The sequence below is a fragment of the Lonchura striata genome, chromosome 2 (genome assembly GCF_050655825.1).
Source record: "Lonchura striata isolate lonStrDom1 chromosome 2, ASM5065582v1, whole genome shotgun sequence".
Taxonomy (NCBI): domain Eukaryota; kingdom Metazoa; phylum Chordata; class Aves; order Passeriformes; family Estrildidae; genus Lonchura; species Lonchura striata.
In genome coordinates this window covers 108,563,903-108,583,979 of record NC_140704.1, presented here as the reverse complement: position 1 = coordinate 108,583,979, position 20,077 = coordinate 108,563,903, and the positions used below count along the sequence as shown (strand labels likewise).

Sequence of the window (20,077 nt, the reverse complement as noted above, 5' to 3'; positions counted from 1 at the left end):
GTTTTTTTCCTGGATGTACCAAATGTAAGGATTACTCACTGGTCAAGTGTGAAGCATGACATCAACCACTGTGTCTCTCTGCTCTTTAGAAAACTGTCAAAGGAGCAAAGTGCATTCATTCAGGAAAAGACAACTACTAGCTTCTGGAATTGGGCATCTCACTTTCTGTTAGACTACTTGACATTTCATCTTGAATTGAGGATTCAGCTTTTTTTCTTTTACAGCAAAACTGTTTCTTCCACTTGAGTTTCTGCTATAGAAAACAGCCTATCCCTTTAAAAGCCAATAATTTTTTTGGCTTTGTTTTCTTAAAGAGGACTTAACATCTTGCACACTTAATGCTTCCACTTGAGGGATGAGAACATGGATATCACACACTATTACATTCAACATGATTAAATGCATTTCTAGGCTGCACACTATACGTGCTGTGATGCAAGTGGGTTGAAAATGAACTGGATTAATGATATCACATTCTCAGCTTGTTGGCTTTAATTTGGAAACTTTTATTTTAAGATTTAATCCTTTGTGATACTTAGCATCGTGTATTCTGTATTACTTTTCTGTTATGGTTTTAATATCTTTCAAGTTGATGGGAGTTCAGAAATTCAGTTTACATCCCTGCACTTATTATTTTACTCTTTTTGTAGCCATCTGATTCTACTCACATCACAAGTGATGATGAAAGATTTCTTCATAATCTAATATTAGAAGAAAGGGATAAAGAGAGTTTCACAGCAGTTGTCATTACAGGTGTACAACCAGATCACATGCAGTACTTGAAAAACTACTTCCATCTTTGGACAAGGCAGCTGGCGTAAGTTGGTGATTTAAAAGTGGGCTACTAACAAAGTCAAATAATTATGAATTGCTTCCTTTTGGTACTTTGACATTGGCCTTATTCCTGTTAAGGACTTTGATACTACAGTTAGCCTCCCTATGTAACCAGTTTTACAGAAACGAACACAACTGAATGGGGCATCCCCAACCAAAGATGTGACTTGATGATTGGTATATAATTATCCACTGTAATTTTTAGTAGCCTATTCAATTTAATGGTGTATTACTAATGTAAGAAGTTGTATATCTAATTACTAATAACTTCATCAGTTACTTTGCTCACAGCTGTGCTCCTAACCTTGGTACCTAGCTTTGTATTTACAGTTCAGGGGATCTTTTGGTTGGTTGAATTTTTTAAACAACAATAAAAGAAAGTCCTGATGCTTCATCCCAATTTAAGAGGGAGAAGGATATATGACACTATCTGCTCTGTACTGTAATAATGTCATCAGTGGGCCCACAGAGCCTGGAGATACCTTTGAATAATTTGGGTTTACCTGTTAAAATGATGGATCCATCTGTGAATATAAACTGAAATACAAAGTCATAGACAAATTTTTGAAATCTGGAAAACTATAGACCTTTGTTTTCAAACTATGATTTTATTTTTTGTGGTACCTATAATCTGATAATAATAGATATACTTAAAAAGACGGTTAATATAAGAATTAGGTAATACCTTACTATGTGAAATATCATTCAGTGTTGCACATAAAAACTTGTTGCTGAAACCATTTTTAACCTCATGAAAATATAGGGTATATCTACCTGCAGAGAATAATTTATATCCCTCATGAGCTTCCAGGTGCTCATCAAGTGAACATTCACACTTAAGTATGTGTTAGTTCTTTCCAACCATCTCTTGAAGTGAAAGAGCTGCCTCTGAGATGGAACCCAGGTGCAATTATTCAGATATATGCCCTGTAGCTGTTACAGTAAAACCTTTAGCTAAACTCATTTAGCCTTCCAGTGCTACACAGTCCTGCATCACTGTTTCAGTTGTGAAATGGCCTTTTTCCCCCTCAAACACCTCCCCATTCCCTTCTGCCATGCATTTTGCCACACATGTATGATACCAGATTCATTCTTCTTTAATGTGCTGCAGCGGAGCCTTCATTATTTTGGATGCTTTAAAGTGGAGATGAACTTCTAAAATAACAATGTCTTAAGGCCAGGAGACTGCCTTTTGAAATCTGGAAGAAATACACACAAAATACTAGGCAATTTGGACATACCATAAAATCCTGAGCAATAAGATCCAGGAGGAGCTTTTTTCTGGGAAGCAAGATTTCTCTTTGGGCAACATTTAGTGCAGTGGAGGTCAAAAGCAAAGCAGCTATAAACTTGCAGGTGCATTTGACTTTAGTCATGCATTCGGTCCCCTTGACTAGTACAATCTCATTTTTCCCCTAACCATCCCCCAGAAGTTTAAGGATTCAGTCTTTGAAGTTGCAAGAACTAGCTAAGTTGCTGAGAAGTTGAAGTAAATGGAGGTAAGTTCCTCAGATTTCTCAAACTGCATATTTCTGTGAAATTATTTAATCTGTTTGACCACATGGATTTTTTCATGAATGAGGAAAAATGCCAATTAGAAAGCAATGTTTACAACTGAAAAAATATTTCTATTATGCAGATCACATCCATGACTCCTACCTATATTCAAATTTGTGTAAATAATGTAAAGATAGTGGTTGTTTGTTGCATATTTCTATTACTATTAGATGATTGATATGAAACTGGTATTAGGGATTTGTGGCTCTAGTTCTTTCTGATTTCCAGAGTGCAGAACAATTTACAGTAGTTTTTTAGTTTACCCTTTGATGCAAAGGATCTGTAGCCAAACAATTGTGGTTTTTTCACTTACTCATTTTTTTTCAAATTTATTTTCAATTATTTTACCCAAAAATTAGTCCTAATGTGATTGTGCATGACAGAGATGAGAGGAATGAAAAGGAGGCACTCCTGTTAGTAAATCTTTTGTACAGATATATATTGTCAAAGAGTTGATCCATAACAGTGCAACAAACCAGTTATATTTTAATAAAAAATACAAGCTTTTTTTTTTTTTTTTTTTTTTTTTTTTTTTTTTAGAAATTATAATCTGCAATTTTTAAATTTCACTTACTGGTTTGGTTTTTTTTCTGAAATGTATTTCAGACACATCTATCACTATTATATCCATGGACCAAAAGGAAATGAAACTAAAGCTGTAACAAAAGAAATAAGCCCTTTCAACAACATCGATATTGAGGTAAGAGATTTTATACATGTTAGTCAAAAGTCCTCTTTGATGGCACCTTTTTTTATATCATGCCTGTTTCTCTGTAATCATGCATTTTTAAATACAACATGCAAGATGTGTATGTAGTTTAATTTTTTGAAGTAATTCTGTTCAGCATTGCAGAGTAGGAACTAATTCCTTTGCTAACAGTAAATTGTCTAAGTGCTTATTACTGTAAGTCTTATGCTCTAAGGAAAATCAACGTGTCTTCCTTTTTTCCAGATTTCAATGTTTGAAAAGGGAAAAGTACCGAAGATTGTCAATCTGAGGGAGATCAAAGATGACATGCAGACATTGTACATAAACACTGCAGCAGATAGTTTTGAGTTCAAGGCACATGTTGAAGAAGAAGGTATCGTTGAAGGCATCATCCGATACCATCCCTTCCTGTATGATAAAGAAACATACCCTGATGATCCATGTTTTCCATCAAGTAAGCGAAATGTTTTGCTGCTTGTCAGTCCTATCATAGACAGTCCTACTACTCTAAATATTTTAATGAAATAAAAACCACAGGAACTTTATGTTGAAATGCAAATTATTACCTGATTTAGGTTGTGACAGAACAGAAAAGTTCTCATTCTTTTGGATTAACAGATCCTGTGAATTGGTTGTTGTGGTAGCTCGTTCCTGTAAACTTGATCTTTGGCATAACACCATCTGATTTCAAATTATAGACTCTTATGGAATGTACTCCAGTTGAAACTTTGCATTTTCTTTTCTGCATCTTTGCTCCAACAAAGTAATAAAATATGAGCAGTTAGATTCAAGAGATTCTAGTATTGAAATAATGCAAATAACAACATGTAGTTTGAAGTCTTTAGTTTAAAATTTGTTTTACTCAGTTGTGCATTTCCAAAAAGGGTTTTAAAATACTTTGTGCTTTTTTTTTGACAAGACAAATCTTGAGTTAATTGGGACAAGATTTCATAATACTTGAAGAAATCAGTTGAAACTAAGGAAAAAGTAACACTCAAATTTTAAATTTTTTAATTTGGTAATATTTAACTTTCATTTAGAATTTTTCTTTACCTTCCTTAGTTTTTCTGCTTGGTATTTCTAAAACAGGAAAAAAATGTAATATTGTAATGAGCTTGATATAATGTACATTGCTAATGTGCTGAATGTAATAACAATAGTATTTCATTAAGATTACGATGGGTTTTGATATTATATTAGTTTTTTAAGGAAATATATTCAAGAACACTATTTTTTTTTTTTTTTTTTTTTAATCAAGGATTAAATGATGATGATGACGATGACTGTTTTTTAGTAGAAAAAGGTGCCAGAGGAAAAAGGCCTATTTTTGAATGTTTTTGGAATGGAAGGTTAATACCATACACAACTGTGGAAGAGTAAGTGGTTTGTACAGTCTCTTTTCTATAATGTAAACCTCTCTTTATAGAAAAGGATTGTAATTACTTTCTCCTTTTAAGTTTTGACTGGTGCGCTCCTCCAAAGAAGAGAGGATTGGCACCAATTGAATGCTACAACAGAATTTCTGGTGCATTGTTTACCAATGATAAGTTCCAGGTCAGCACAAACAAACTCACTTTCATGGATCTGGAGCTGAAGCTAAAGGATAAGAATACTCTGTTCACAAGAATCTTCAATGGTCAGGTAATTACTGCATTCTGTTAAGTGTTTCTTCTTGGTGAAGTTCAGTGCATATAATACAATTATTTTTCATGTCTCTCTGGTTTAGTGAGTAGTAATGCTGAATCTTTAAATTTGGAAACTTAAGACTCAGTATTTTTCCTTTTATTTTCTTGAACAATTACTTTATTTATATGTTGTTATAGGACAGTTTTTCTGGCAAGACCCTCTTCCTAAAAAAATATGGCTGCTGGGGGAAGCACTTTTTTTTGACTTGAAGTGTAGCTTTCTTGGAATTTTTTAAAATTTTCAAACTAAATAATCTTTTTTTTTTTTTCCTTTGTGTCTTTGTTTCTGTGTTTCTTTTTCTTTTTGTTTTGTGGTATTTTTTTTTTGTGTGTGTGTGTCTTTTTGGCTTTTGGTTTGAATACAGTATCTCTGTACTCTTACAATTGTTCGGACTTCTGATGTGATCAGATTCAAATTTTATAATAGATTGTCAATATGTACTTATTTTGTAATCTCTTTATAGGAGCAGCGAATGAAAATTGACAGAGAATTTGCTCTGTGGCTCAAAGACTGTCATGAAAAATATGACAAACAGATAAAATTCACAGTCTTTAAAGGAATAACTATACGTACTGATGTATCATCCAAAAGAATGCAGAGCCCTTGGACAATGTATGCTGCAATAGAGTGGGATGGAAAAACATACAGAACTGGGCAGCTGGTAAGTTAGTTGAACCCTATAAAAGGCAGATACTGTGCATTTGATGCAGGAATAATGTATTAATTGGTGTCTTCTGCTTATAGGTGAAAACTACTAAGACTCATCCAATATTCTATGGAAGCATTGAGAAATTTTACTTGTATGGGGACCATGATGGGGATATATTTGCCACTGGGGGAGAGGTTCAAATTGCTTTGGTAAGAAGAAATACAGAAAGGATTCACACAGCTAGTGTGGATATTAAATCTTTAAACATAATCCCTTGTCTGATCTGATTAAATTATTTTAAATAACAGTAAATACCTTTAATGTAATTTTTGACAATCAGCAGTCTAGAAATACTTAACTTTAGCTTTAATGTGAATATATTAAAAATATTATTCATTATGAACAGTCTGATTTATTAAGATTTGCATATGAAATAAAGTATCACAGTTGCCATCATTTACTATTGTAAATTGTGCATCCATTTTAACCCCTGTGATTTCAGCAAATTTTGAAACAATGTCTTGTAGTTTCACTAGGTAGTATTTGTTAGCATGTTGCATTATGTCTGTATTGATTTGTCTAGTCCCTTCATTGGGACATCTTTCTCATCTGACATATTATAAAGTCTGGCCGTTTATAACTGCACCAAATTTTTATTTCAGGAACCGCAGGCATTGTATGGTGAAGTGAAAATTATTCCAATCTCAAAACTTGACAGAACAGTGTCTGACAAAGCTGTTAAAAAATACATAGAAGATGAAATGGCAAGGTAAGCACTAGGTAATAATTACATAATTGTACATAACCCTTTATTTTGACTTACTGAAAAATTTTTCACCTTTTTTTTTCGTATTAGACTTCCTGACAAATTATCAGTAACATGGCCTGAAGGAGATGAGTTATTACCAAATGAAACAAGATTTGCTGGTACACCAATAGGTATATTTTTTTCTTGCAAATACTAAAATGTTAAATGCCACTTTAAAAATACATCATGCACCCTTGTTAAAAAGACAAGCATACAGAAATTTCTGATCACTTTTAATCCGCAACATATTTTAAAAGTCTGCCATTTTTCATTTTAAATTCAGGACCATTAAGAATAGAAATTTTAAATAAAAAAGGAGAAGCAATGCAAAAACTTCCAGGTACAAGCCACGGAGGTTCAAAGAAACTTCTTGTTGAACTCAAGGTTATTTTGCATTGTGAGTATTTCACTATATTTAATTGTATCTTCATTATTTTTTAAGTGCATAATGGAAAACAAGGTATTTCTTTGTATAATATATGTACCTACCTAAAATGCATATTAGAATTTGATAAATGGATGTGGCAGTTAGACAATGCTCCATTAGTGTATGTAGTATTTCAAAGCCACTTTTTATGAAATGACAATTGCCTCAGTACCATATATGTAATGTCTTAATGCTGTATTTTGATTACATCTTCTATTGCAAGTAAGGAGGCCTATCAATTCCAGCCTGTCTACTTAACATGCATAAGAACATGGGTAAAATGGATAATGTTTCTGTAATTAGCGTAGCAATTTACATGAGCTGCATAAATGTAGAGATGAGACTTGCTTAGTATCTGACATAAATTCATTTCAGAATTTAAAAAAAAATCAGGATTCTTTTGATTTACTGTTTGTGGTTTCCATTTTGTGGGTGCTTCACTTGATGTTCTCACATTGCATTGTTAAGAATTGCATTCTGTCCAAGGCAGCTGTTCAGATCACTCAAGTTTTGTTTTGAACACAGAATTAGAACACTAAATTATCTGAAAATTCCAATTCTGCTCATGTCAAATGTATCTGAAACTTGTAGAAACCTAAAATCTTCTTTCTTTCCATACACCATAGGAAAATCCAATTCCTTTATCTGTTAGGAGTTGTAAAAATAGCTTTCTGAGCACTGAGGTTATTGTAGTGATACATGTCAAGCAAACCAAATGGACATATCTTAGCTACAGTTTAGTGTATGTGTCATGAAGCTACATATTGTATTCTAATGGCACTTGTTTATGGGAGCTGGCCTCTGTGCATGACCATTGTCCAGCATAGTGTGCTGGGGCATTAAGAGGTTGGAACTGAACAAAAGCTGTTCATTTAATATAGATTATCAAATTGTCTCATATCGGCATGTGTGACAAACCAGTGGTTTGCAAGTTTAATAAGGTACAGCATCCTGATGTCAGGAAATATGGATTTGAGAGAGACCTGGTGTTTCTATTGTTCTGTTTTGTCAGGTATTGTTCTGTTTTTTTTCAGTGATCCTAGGATCACTGAAAAGTCTACCTCCTGAGCCATTCATTGATGGAAATTTGTACTTTTAACTGTTTCTACTGCTTCCTGTGTTAGCTATTTTCTCTACTCAGTTGAAGAATCAGTAGTGTAATCATCATAGTCTTCACCAGAACAATTAATAAGTCCTATGAGTGATGATTTGGGCATGGCACACCTGGCAAAATTCAAACCCCTGATTGTATAAATGAGAGAAATGCAGTTTCACCCATACAGAAGCCAAGATCAAATATAATGTACAAAAAGTTTCTCTTCTCTTTTGAAGAGTGGAATACTTGGTGGACTATGGGCTACCAAGAGACCTGAGCTGTGAGAAACCTGATCTGTTACTGGGGAGTCTTATTGTACAAGCTTGGACTCAAAATTAGTGTTTGAATTAGGGTAAGGGAATGATAGTCTCATCTACAGCTCTTTATCTCACGTATGCCATTCGGTGCAAGAACAGGGTCTTGAAACAGTTTTGCTTAGCTATAAAGCAGTTTGTATTTCTACTGCATTTCTTTTTATTCTGTGTAATCTTACTACAGTCACATTCTATATTCTGAAGTGTGTTTTGGGGGAAAATAAAAGGTATTAATGCCTCTTGACACTTACAACAGTAAATCTTACTTCTGTACCTTAGATTACAGAAGCAGTCACTAAAACTGCCTCAGAGTTTCAGTATGTTCTATTTTTGTATGTGTCTTAATTCTGCAGAAGTTTATAAAGACAGATAAAACAATTCGGAACAAAATTGTTCTTTTTTTCAGTTATATTTTCTGTCAACTGCACATTTTTATCATTGCTCCCATTTAAGCAATTTTGCTGCAGTCATGTGTCAGTTTGATCCATTGCCAGCATGGAGTGAGGAGTGCTCATACTTACAGGGAACATACAACCAAAGAGCTAATAAATTCAGCTTTACAAACCTGCTACTTTCAGTGCAATGTGCCTGAGGCTAGCAAGTTTTAATTAAAATGGTATTAGACAGGGAACTCATTTGTTTAGCTGTGATCAATGTGTTTAGTTGTAAAGCTGAATTGATGTTAGATCCAGAAGTGATAGTAATACTTAATAATAAGTGATACTAATGCTTGAAAAAGTTAAGAATTATGGTGTAAAATTTAAATACATGAGGTAAGTGTTTGTTTTGCAGCCCCTACTGAGAATAAAGAAATAATTTCCCATATCAGTCAGCATGGAGGCAAGTGGCCATACTGGTTTAAAAAAATGGGTAAGTTGCATATTCAGTATCTTCTATTTATTTTTTTTTTTTCTTTCTAATTGTACTTTTGTATCTGTTTAGAAAATCTTCAGAAGCTTGGTAACTACTCATTGAAACTGCAAGTAGTGTTGAATGAAAGTAATGCAGACACATATGCAGGAAGGCCTCTGCCATCTAAAGTATTTAAATTTACTATTATAGGTAAGAATTCCCATCTTTTTTCCTACTTTTAGTGTTTCTATTTGATTCATAGTATATCAAAATTTGTCATGTCCTAGTTGAGATGTGGTTTTCAGCACTGCAAAGTAGCATTTACATATCAAATTTGAAGCATTTCCAGGAAAAAAAGGCTTTTTTTAAAAGGTTTTGATTTCACATGTAATGTGTTGGCTCTGTGGTAGGCAGTTTTACATAAAAAAATAAAGGTTTGATGGAATATAAAGTTCATTGATGTGAACTTTCCCAAATGTACTTAAAAAATAAACTTCATTAGACTTATCCTTTTTCCTCATGCCATTGTCATAAATATTTTTTCATAAAACTAGTATTCATTAGGCCAACTTTCATGCATAAACCACAGAAATGCATTAAAAAATAGATTATATGTTTAAAATAAACATACTGAGATTGAAGTCTTTTTAAAAAATAATTAATTAAGGAAGACTCCTATGCAAAACTAAATTCTTATTTGATTGTAATGGGTATGTCTCTTAACTGCAATGCTTGCTAGAATACTCATTTCAGAAAGGGTCAAAGTGAAAGGAGAGGTAGTGGAGTAGCCTGGAAGTGTTTAGACTTTCTGGAACTTGATGATGGTGACAATTAATGTTGAGTGTTTGTGGCTAAGAGAGTGGGGAAGGCCAACAAGGCAGATACTGTTGTGGGAGTTCTGTTACAAACCACCCAGCTGGGATGCAGAGGCAGATTAAATACATAAACAGCTGGGAGAATTGTCACAATCACTAGTCCTTGTTCTTGTGAGGGACTTCACCTTGCCAGATGTCCAGTGGAAATATAACACAGCAGAGAGGAAATGGTCTAGGAGGTTCTTAGAATGTGTTGAAGAGAACTTGCTGAGCTGACACAACTGGTGAGGGAGCTCCATCTCCTTTTTGACTTTCTCTTTGTGAGCAGAGAAAGACTTGTGGGTGGTTGGAGGCTGTCTTGAGCACATCAATCACAAAATAAATGTTTACAGTATTCACTATTCTTGAAGTAAGGAGAACTGTCATCTTGGACTTCCAGAGGGCAGAATTTGTCCTGTTTAGGTGATTGGTTGATGGAGTCCCTTGGGAGGTAGTTCTGAAGGGCAGAGGAATCCAGAAAGGCTAGAAGAAGAGCAAAAAGGAAGTTCACAACCTGAACTTCAGGAGAAGACTCTGGCCTCTTCAAAGATCTGCCTCTTATTGCTCTCTAGAAAGAGGCCCTGGACAGACTGGAGGCCCAAGCAAGTTTGTTAGTATTCACAGGTCATCTCCAAGTTCAAATCTGGTTCATCACGAATAAATAGGACGTCAGACAAAAATTCCTGGAGGCTTACATGGATGAACAAGGAGCTACTGGCAAAACTCAACACAAAGAAGTAGTATACAGAAGGTGGGAATTCCTCCCAAGTAACCAGGAAGGAATACAGAGACATTATCTAAGCATGCAGGAATGGGGTTAGGAAATCCAGACTCCAATTGGAATTGAAAATGGAATCACTAGCAAGTGATATCAAAGTCAAGAAGACTTCTTTAAATACATAGGTGACAAAAGGATGGCTGAAATAAACATGGGCCAACTGTTGAATGAGACAGGGATGTGGAAAAGGCTGAGATACTAAAATCATCTGCCTTAGTATTTACTAGTAAGACATACCTCAGGAATCCCAGACCCCAAAGACTGGTGGAAGGTCTGGTACAAGGAAGATACACCCTTGGTGGAAGATACATCCTGGATGATCAGGCCAGGGCATACCTAAGCAAACTGGTGATACCTAAGTCCATAGGGCCATGATGGGATACACTCATGAGCCAGAGAGAGCTGGCTGATATCCTTATGAGACCACTTGTACTAATTGAATAATCATGGCAATTGAGAAAACTGCCTGATGCTTTGAGGAAAGCATCACTCCCATCTACAGAAAGCAGGCGGAGGACACAGAGCTACAGGCCAGTTAACTTCATCTCAGTTTGTGGGAAGGTGATGGAGCAGTTAATCCTGAAAATCATTTCCAGGTATGTGAAGGACAAGACCATCAGGAGTAGTTAGCATGGATTCACCTTCTATGAGGAAAGGACTAGCTTAGTAGATGATGTCTATGTAGACTTCAGCAGTGTTCTCATCAGTAAGATCCCGCAAGATCCCCACAGAGCAGCTCATTAAGTTTGGACTGGATGAATAGAGTGAGGTGAATTAATGAACAGCGAGCCCAGAGAGTGGTGATCTGTGGCTGTAAGTCTAGTTGGAAGGCAGCAAGTAGGGGTTACCCCAGGGCAATACAGGGTTTGATCCTGCTCAGTGTTTTCATTAACGATCTGGATAACAAGACAGAATGTACCTTTAGCAAGTTTTCCTGATGAGACAAAACTGGGAAGAATGGCTGATACACCTGAGAATTTGCCACCATCCAGAGCGACCTCAACAGGCTGCAGAAATCAGCTGTCAGGAATCTTAGGAAATTCAACATGAAGGGCAAAGTCCTGCACCCACAGAAGGACAACCCCCACCTGCCATCTAGGTATCTGGAAAGCAGTAGGAAAGGACCTGGAAGCCCTGGTAGGCAGCAGGTAGACACAAACCAGCAATGTGCCCTCACAGGAACAAGCAGCTGCAACCTTTTGGGCTGCATTAGAAGCAGGTCAAGGGAGGTGATCCATTCTCTCCACTCAGAATCTGTGAGGCTAGCTGGAGTACTGTGCCCAGAACTGGACACACTACATTACAACATAGAGACATGGATATACTGGAGAGAATCTGGCACAGGCCCCTGAAGATGATGAAGGGACTGGATGGTGCTGAGGCAGTGAAACAATATTCCCAGAGAAGCTGTAGTAGCCCCATCCCTGGAAGCATTCAAGGCCAGGTAGTATGGGACTCTGAGCAATCTTGTCTAGTGGAAGGTGTCCCTGTCCACAGCACGGGGGGTTGGAACTGTATGATGCTTAAGGTCCTTTCCAACTCAAACCATTCTATGATTCCATGATGTCTTACCTGAAAAAAGTCTGGGGGATCAGTGACTGCCCTGCCTGGAGGTGACTCATGGGGGTCTTACCAATGTGTATAAACAACTGAAGGGAGTGTAAAGAAGGTGGAGCCAGGCTTTTTCCAGTGGTGCTCAATGACAGGACCAGAGCCAATTGGCACACACTGAAACACAGGAGGTTCTCTCCAAACATCAGGAAACAGGGTTTTTTCACTATAAAGGAGACGTAGTGTTGGCACAAGTTGCCCAAGAAATTGTGGGGTTTCCTTTATTGGCGATACCAAAAGTCATCTAAACATGTTCCTGGGCAACTGACTCTAGGTGGTCCCACTTGAGCCAGGGGCATTGGATAAGATGACTTCCCAGAAAAACCCTTCTGACCTCGACCGTTCTGTGAACTTTATCTACAAGGGAGACAGGATGAGGGAAAGAAAAAAAAAGCTAATTTCTTTGCATTTAATATTAAAATGGTTATTTTTGTCACAATTTTGGGACGTACAGCTAACATGTTTTCAGAAGATCAAAGGCAGAAAAAAATAAATGTTTTCTATTTCTTCTGCAAAAGAGAGGCTTTAAATGCAAATTCTTGAGGCAGAAAATAGTTCTTTGTATGTAGCATATTCTTCTGAAAGTTTCTACTTAATAGCAGAATAGAAAGAGGTATTCTTGTATGACACTAAAGAAAAAAAAATGTTTGGCATTACTTGAAAAGAGTAATTATTTAAACATATGTCTGAAAAAATGCCATGGAAGGTTCAAGATATTTCTGTGAATATCTTCAGAAGATATTTCTGAAGATATTTCTGCAAGTAAAGAAGAGAAAAATAGACTTGCTCTCTGAACAAAAATGAACCTTGCTTCTTTATCAAAATGAAAGAGAATCTTATTATTTTCCAATAATAGTGTGGCTTCCCCCATTGTGGCAGCATTCAATTAAAAATTCCTTCAGCTGTAGCAACTGAAATGAGCAAATCTCAATGGAAAGGAATAAAAACTTGAAAAAACAACTTAGCTAATAGTGTGGTACTTTTAACACATGGGATACTAAAATCTTTAAAACTTTAGCTATTGCTGCTTTTTTATTTATTTAGAAGATAATTCAACATTTTTAACATTGTCAGTTTTTAAAGGTAGATATTTCAAGTCTTTATTATTCCAATTGTGTTTGTGTTTTCTCAGAGGCAGCCATAAAGCTTCACACTTGTTATTCCAAAATATTAACATTAGTGTTACCATTCATGATGTAGATTCTAAAAATACAGAAAAGAACAGTCTAAATTGAAAAAGCATTTTTGGCTGAGAAACAAATTATTTTATTTCTCTAACAGAAGGTTGTTGTTGAGTGTTTATAGTTGTTCTTGATAATCTAAAAAATCACTATAAATGCTGGTTGAAACTGAGCTTCCTAAGTCAGCCTACAAGGTTTGTGGTTTTAGTTTAGACATGTTCTTTTGTCAGTTACTGACTTTAATATTGCAGAAGTTATTCTACTGTTACTTTCTCAAATAATTTTACAGTTTTATTATTCACTTACAAGGATAAATAAAGTTGTAGACACTGTTACACTTTCTCTTGTTATAACCAGTAACTAATTTTAGTCAATACAAGGTATCTGTTGTCTCTTGTGCAAAGGGAACTCCCTGATAATGGACACCCCTGGGTTTTAAAATAGTTGTTAATTTGAGTTCGAAATTGTTTGCTAGGATATTAATTTACCACTTAGCTCAGCATCTGTTGCTTCTTTTTTCAAAGGTCACTTTGGTCAAGACATTTTGTTTCCACAAAATAGGATTCTTGATTTACATGCTTCAGTTGATAGACACTCCACTTATTACCACTGTTTGGTCTTGTTTGTTAGTGCCTAATTGGAGGCAGTATAGCGGGGCCAGGTTTTGCAGGAAAGATACATTCTTATTTCTTTTCCTAATACTCATCATTATATATCTTTATCTCTCAAATTTGAGGCAGGTGTAGAGCAAAAATATTATGTTGCATGAATTATGTATTTTACTAGAATTAAAGCAATAAAATATTTAGGAAAAGCTGTCCACACAGAACTTTTTCACTTTCAGGTGCTGTATTGATGTTTTGAATTCTTTGGGAATTTCGACTGTCCTGTTATGTTTCTTATACTGTAGTCTCCCCCTGTCACATTTTAACTAATTTTTTTATTTTAGTGTAAGTTAAAAAAAAAGAACATAAGCGTAACTTTGGTTATAACAGTATTCTGAACAGCCTGTTTACTTTGCATCTGAAGGCTTAGTTGCAGTCTTAATCAAGAAAAAGCCAAGGAGCACACATAATTCTTTCTAAAAATGTGTTATTCTTTTCTCTTAGAGGGCAAACCAGAGAAATTTTTGGTGGGTCTCTTGGAGCTTCCTTTTCGAATTGGAGTGCCTTTTAGTATTCCTTTGGAATTGCAGGATGAATTTGGTCATGCCACACACTTGACAAATCGCATTAGACCAATTCTGGAAGCTAGGTAATTCAGCTATCTTTTTTTTTTTTTTTCCCTTTCTTTATGTGACAATAATATAATCATACTTTAGGGTTTATCTGAATGATATGCTGGGAATTTCTTACATAAATTAACTGATATTTTTACTTGTATTTTCATAAGAATGTTTGAAAGTATCTTGTATATTAAAATATTGTGTTTGTTTTTAAACTTGATTCTCTTGTGTTTTCTATATATTTTTCTAGTGGATTAACACTGAAGCATGAAGACATACCTGTGGCAGCAAAGTGTGTCATTAAGGGTGTTACTGCTAAAGGCTGTGTAAATAGTTGCCAGGGCAAGGTAGGCTAATACATTTAAACTTGAAGTAACATACTAAAAAAAAAAGACACAGAGAGAATAATTTTTGTGTGAAATGAATTGTCACATAGTTTTAGCTTAAGTTTGAACTGGTGCTGAGATAGGTTTAAGCCAAATCATCCTGGTGACTTTTGCACTGAAGGATGATATAGAGGTAAAGAAGATGAAATCTTCCATTCTTAATTCAGATGATAAGTAGTAAAAGCCAATATGCAGGGTGTCTGCTCAAGCTTCTTTAATTATTTCCACTATTCTTGTTGCATTTACACAGTTACGTTTAACCACTGACACACTTATGTTATCCAAATCCAACCTGTTACTGAGGGATTCTCAGCACCTTGTCAAGCTTCTACTTTACTGTAAAACCCAAAATGTACATTCCATGCTAAAATGATTTTTTTCATAAAACAAGTCTAAATTATTTTGATAAATACAGATTTACATTTTTTTTATATATAATTTAAAGTTTATTTAGAAGGCATATTAACACAGTATTTTAGCCAGGTCCCTATCCTTTCATTTAGGTTCATAGCCTAGCATAATAAAGACAAAGATAGGAGATGATGTACCCCATTTTACTGTTGATATTGTTGCTTAGAAAATAGCAAATAATGTTGCTGGTGGAAAGATGTATAAAGCGAAGAAAGAGCATATACCTGCTTATTGAAAATCAAAGGGTGTTCAGTGTAGTAAATTTGGTAGGCAAAGTTCAGAATTTAAGGTGAAGGGCAAGAATAATGACATAAAATGGAGGGGGTTTTGAGAAATAAAGTGTATAGGAGCAAGTGTGCCAGACTTTAGCAAGAGATAAATTTGGTGAGGGGCAAGACTATGAATCATTTAAGGAACTTGCAAGACAGAAATAATATCGTACCATAATAATTTTAAAAATTATTCTCATTACTATTTTTCATTATCTGATTTTAATGTGAAAATTGGTTTTAGTGATGCAGTTTATAGCAGTTATTTTTCGTACATCCTTATTGAAAGATGAGATGGACAGTGATAGTGGTGCCTTGCTAAGGAATAACTGACACAGAACTTGGACACCCTTATTTTAAAACTTTTTTATTTGAACTGTTATATTTTTCCTCATTAAAATAGTCTCTAAGCAGGAAATGAGACTTTTCATTTCATAGTTGCATTTCGTAGTTTCAGAATCATGTAGTTTAACATACAAGCCCTGACTTGAACATCTCTCATTATAATAACATGGAAAAGACAGGTTTCAGTACAGGGGGAAATCTTTATTTTTTGTAGCACTGCAAGACAATTTCTAGGGACTTCTGAAATTAACGTATATACAAATTGACATGATTATGTGAAACTAAAATATAGTTTTATTTAAGTTTAAGTTTAATAATTAAAATATTCTTTTCATTAGAACTTTAATCTGAAGATTACTCTTCCTGGTTTGAAAGAAGATACACAAGTCATTAAAATAAGATTGCAGCCTGGTAAGTATCCTTAAAATATTTAGTGAAATTCTGTTAAATTTTATTCTGGCACTATTAATGAAAGGTTCTCCCAAGAAAGTAAAATATTTAGTGAAGCATAAAAAAGGATCCAGGTGATGACTAGAAAGGAAGTAAAGCCACGAGCATGTCATTCTTGGCCGGAGTATCATTGTACTCAAAGCCTGGTCTTATTTACTATTCTAGGGGCTGGAATATTGCTCTGCTTATTTGAGATACATATTTGTCTTTTAATTATTTTAAATCTTTTTCTAATCTAGTGCCACTGAACAAATAAATTTCTTATCTTCTTGTTTTTCTTTAGCATTTAAACCTTTAACCTGTACTAATCTGCATTGAACTTTTCTCCCTGCAGAAAACCTCTTATTCATAAGTCGTCATTCAGTTTCTTAACTGAGCAAAGGGGGATGCTTTTGCAATTGAATGGTGTCTGAAATTTTAATGTTATGTGAGTTTATCATTGCAAGACAGGAACATAGAGGTCTGTAAGGATGCTGCCCTTACCAGAATTTTATGTTTTATGAATGTCTTGATTCAGAGGATTCCCTTACATGAGATCTGTTATCCCTTGTTACCTGGGGTTTTCTGGATTTGGGATATATAGTATGAAAGCTAAGTTTTGGCCTCTCAGATTACCAAAGTTCAGGCTTGCCCGTCTCATTTTGCAGAGATATTGTCTTCTACTAAGTAAGACCAACAATGCACAGTTTAGTCCATTATTATTTATCTTTTGAGGATAGAAAACAGTGTAGAAAACAGTGAAATGATTGGACTTGAGACAGACTGTGCTGTGGGTTGCTGTTATTTACCTTGGACTATTACTTACCTTCATCCTTCATTTTGCCTTTGACAATGTAGATATGCTTCACTGCCTCTTTCTTCTCACTTTAGTTATATCCTTGGCTTTGTAAGCTGTTTTTTTGAGGAAGGAATAATAAAAGCTATTTCAGTCTCATTCTTCAACCAGTGAGTTTGAAATAATAGATTTAACAAGTCATACAAAAAGGATGCTTCTGAAAAATTACCATCTTTTTTCTTCAGAACCTGTCTTTTAATAGTAATCTTTTGCTTCCTTCTCTTTTTAAAAACTTGTAAAATAACTATGTGTTCCACGAGATAGACATATCTGAATAGCTTCACTTTATTATCTAAGTAATGACAACAAAATTTTCTTCTGTATTTCTTTGCATGCAGATTGTAGCTGTGATAGCTTTGGCAATTAATTGGATATCTCAACATTAATATTTTTGAATTTATCATGTCAAAAGAAAGCTCAAAGTTTCTCTTTTGATGAATGTGAATCCATATAGCAAGTAAACAGAACTATTATCATGTGTTTACACCTTGTATATGCTGCATTTCTTCATGTTTGTCTAAGTGTTCTCTACTAAAATAATTCAAAAGGTTGGCAGATGGTATGTGTTGAAGGACAGAAAGTCTAGAACTTTCCAGTACAAACCAGTTTATATACTTGAATTGTTTGAAATGGTCTGTTACCACAAATATCTTGGTAGCTTGGCTTTAAAGTCTGAGATAGCAAAAGCTGAAATTTAGTTTCTCACAAGTTATCCAGCATGTAACTATTGTTCTGCAATTGTGCATTTTTTACAGGCCCTCCTCGTCAATTGAAAGTAAAACCAGATTCAGAAATTCTAAAGATTGAAAATGGTACAGCTTTTCCCTTTCAGGTTGAAGTACTGGATGAATCAGGAAATATAACAGCACAGCCACAGTTGATTGTTCAGTGTGAGGTAAACTGCATTTCATAGTGTGCCCTAAGGATTTTTATTATTGCTTTTTAAAGGGCTGGACAAAGAATCTGTGTTGAAATCTGTGTAGAATTTAATATCTTTAGCAATGCTTTTGAAGTTTCTATGGTTTGCTAGCTATAAATGTGACTCTCTTACCTCTTATCTATTATGAGCCATTCAGTAAGTTTGAGAATCAGTGGAACATGAACTTACAAAAGGAAGAGAAAATTATGTAAGGATGTATAGGTTCAATTTTAAGGCACTTTAGACTATATTTATCATATACAATGTTAAAATTTATTCAGAAAAATAACTTCAGAAAGCTTACTTTTGGTATTTTTAAGTTGAAAATTCTAGTCTAGTGCCTAATAATAATATTAGAAATTATCATAAGCATCCAGTATAAGCTCAGAAGGGAATGCATATCTTGCTCTGACTTTAGAAGGTAAAAAAACTTCCTCTTTTGGCCCTCTTTTTTGACTCAAGAAAGTGAGTTTCCCAATTCTAGTGAGATCCAACAAGGATATATAAAAGTCTTTTCCCACCCACTGAAAAATAGGCTGCATTCCATTTGCACTTTTTATGGGTACATGCTCTTTAGCCTGGGTCTGCAGCGATATGATGACATGTTGAATGTGATGTTTAAATGCCTTTAATATGTGATGTTTAGTAGATTAATGAAAAGGAAGTTTACTTCACAAGTTAATTGAATTTATTGCATAATGGCAGAAGAGTCTAATTATTGTGCATTATTAAAGCAAGTGAATAGATAGTATACCTTATTTCTATAACTTACTCCTTTCTCCCACACATCTCTTATCACCTGCAGAAAAATATAGGTGTATTTCCAACTGTATTACAGTTGTTGGAAAACTGAAATCTATTATTTTTTTCTGTAAATAATTATAGATATATTTGGACTTTGCAAATAATCATTTCTGAAATAATCATGGTAGTTCTGGAAAGGAAACTTGATGTTTATTCTTACATTTTAAATAGTTTTTAGGTGCTTCAGACCTTCCTGTGTATTCTGTTGACTGCAGTAATGGAGGAACAAACATTTTAACTGGTCCAGTTATACATGTACAGAATATCAAGAAAGACCAGATGTTGAAAGCAAGGTTTGAAGTACTTGTAAGTATTGACTGGAATGTTTGGATTAACAAAAGATTGTAAAGTTTATTGTACTGTCTTGCCAGCATTTTTTATGAATAAACTTAGTTCCCCCACAGTTAGTGGTTTAGGTATCATAAACCTCATAATCACGTGGCTATGCTTTTTTATCACTACAAAATCATAAAAAGGCAAATAATTTTTTTCCATTTTTTTCTTCATTTCTGACTCTTATTTTTTAAATCCATGAGGTGTTTCAGAAATGTGCATGTTTTCTAGGATTTTTCTTCATTTTTTTAATTCCTGGTTTGTTTTCACAAATTGCCCTCATTGCATAAACATTTTAGTGTAAAAATAGATATGGCAATCAATAGTTTTTTGTAGCATTTCAGTTTCAAAGCTCACAAAGTATGAATTCTTTTAAATGCTATTGAACATTCTAGTTCTCTGGCAGTCAGGAGAGTCACACTGCTGGAGAAAATAAGACCCATGTGTGTTTTACCCTGGAAAAATGTGTGAATAAATACTAGTATGGCAAAATCAATTATATGAAATGATACTTTAAATTGCACTTAAAAAGTATTTTGTAAATTTTATAACCTACTACTTCTGGAGTAGAAAAAATCTAAATAGCTAACATCAATTCTAGTGTCTGTTAAAAGCTGTAAGTATATTGGCATTTCTTTTTTATTTACTTTTGACAAGTCGAGCTGATTTCATGTTTGGACACCCAGTCATATCTGATAATTCTGAGTAGAGCCATAGGCATTATGGCATTATGTGTATGCATAT

At 34.5% G+C, this 20,077-nt stretch overlaps 1 protein-coding gene across 5 annotated transcripts in view; it reads left to right on the top strand.

Moving 5' to 3' along the window:
• The window catches only part of SMCHD1 (structural maintenance of chromosomes flexible hinge domain containing 1), a 68,336-nt gene that overhangs the window by 18,911 nt on the left and 29,348 nt on the right, over window positions 1-20,077 (top strand). For 2 of the 5 annotated variants that reach the window (XM_021551571.4, XM_085571972.1), the window contains exons 8-24: window positions 651-817; window positions 2,998-3,091; window positions 3,344-3,554; window positions 4,359-4,476; window positions 4,558-4,741; window positions 5,250-5,447; window positions 5,531-5,644; window positions 6,098-6,204; window positions 6,292-6,374; window positions 6,527-6,640; window positions 8,873-8,950; window positions 9,023-9,142; window positions 14,466-14,610; window positions 14,832-14,928; window positions 16,331-16,403; window positions 18,033-18,172; window positions 19,172-19,306. In XM_021551571.4, the coding sequence (XP_021407246.3) occupies window positions 651-817; window positions 2,998-3,091; window positions 3,344-3,554; window positions 4,359-4,476; window positions 4,558-4,741; window positions 5,250-5,447; window positions 5,531-5,644; window positions 6,098-6,204; window positions 6,292-6,374; window positions 6,527-6,640; window positions 8,873-8,950; window positions 9,023-9,142; window positions 14,466-14,610; window positions 14,832-14,928; window positions 16,331-16,403; window positions 18,033-18,172; window positions 19,172-19,306 (2,178 nt within the window). Of the gene's footprint in view, window positions 1-650; window positions 818-2,314; window positions 2,334-2,997; window positions 3,092-3,343; window positions 3,555-4,358; window positions 4,477-4,557; window positions 4,742-5,249; window positions 5,448-5,530; window positions 5,645-6,097; window positions 6,205-6,291; window positions 6,375-6,526; window positions 6,641-8,872; window positions 8,951-9,022; window positions 9,143-14,465; window positions 14,611-14,831; window positions 14,929-16,330; window positions 16,404-18,032; window positions 18,173-19,171; window positions 19,307-20,077 lie in introns of those variants that run through there. The other 3 variants (XM_085571973.1, XM_085571974.1, XM_085571975.1) reach the window with 2 other exon arrangements.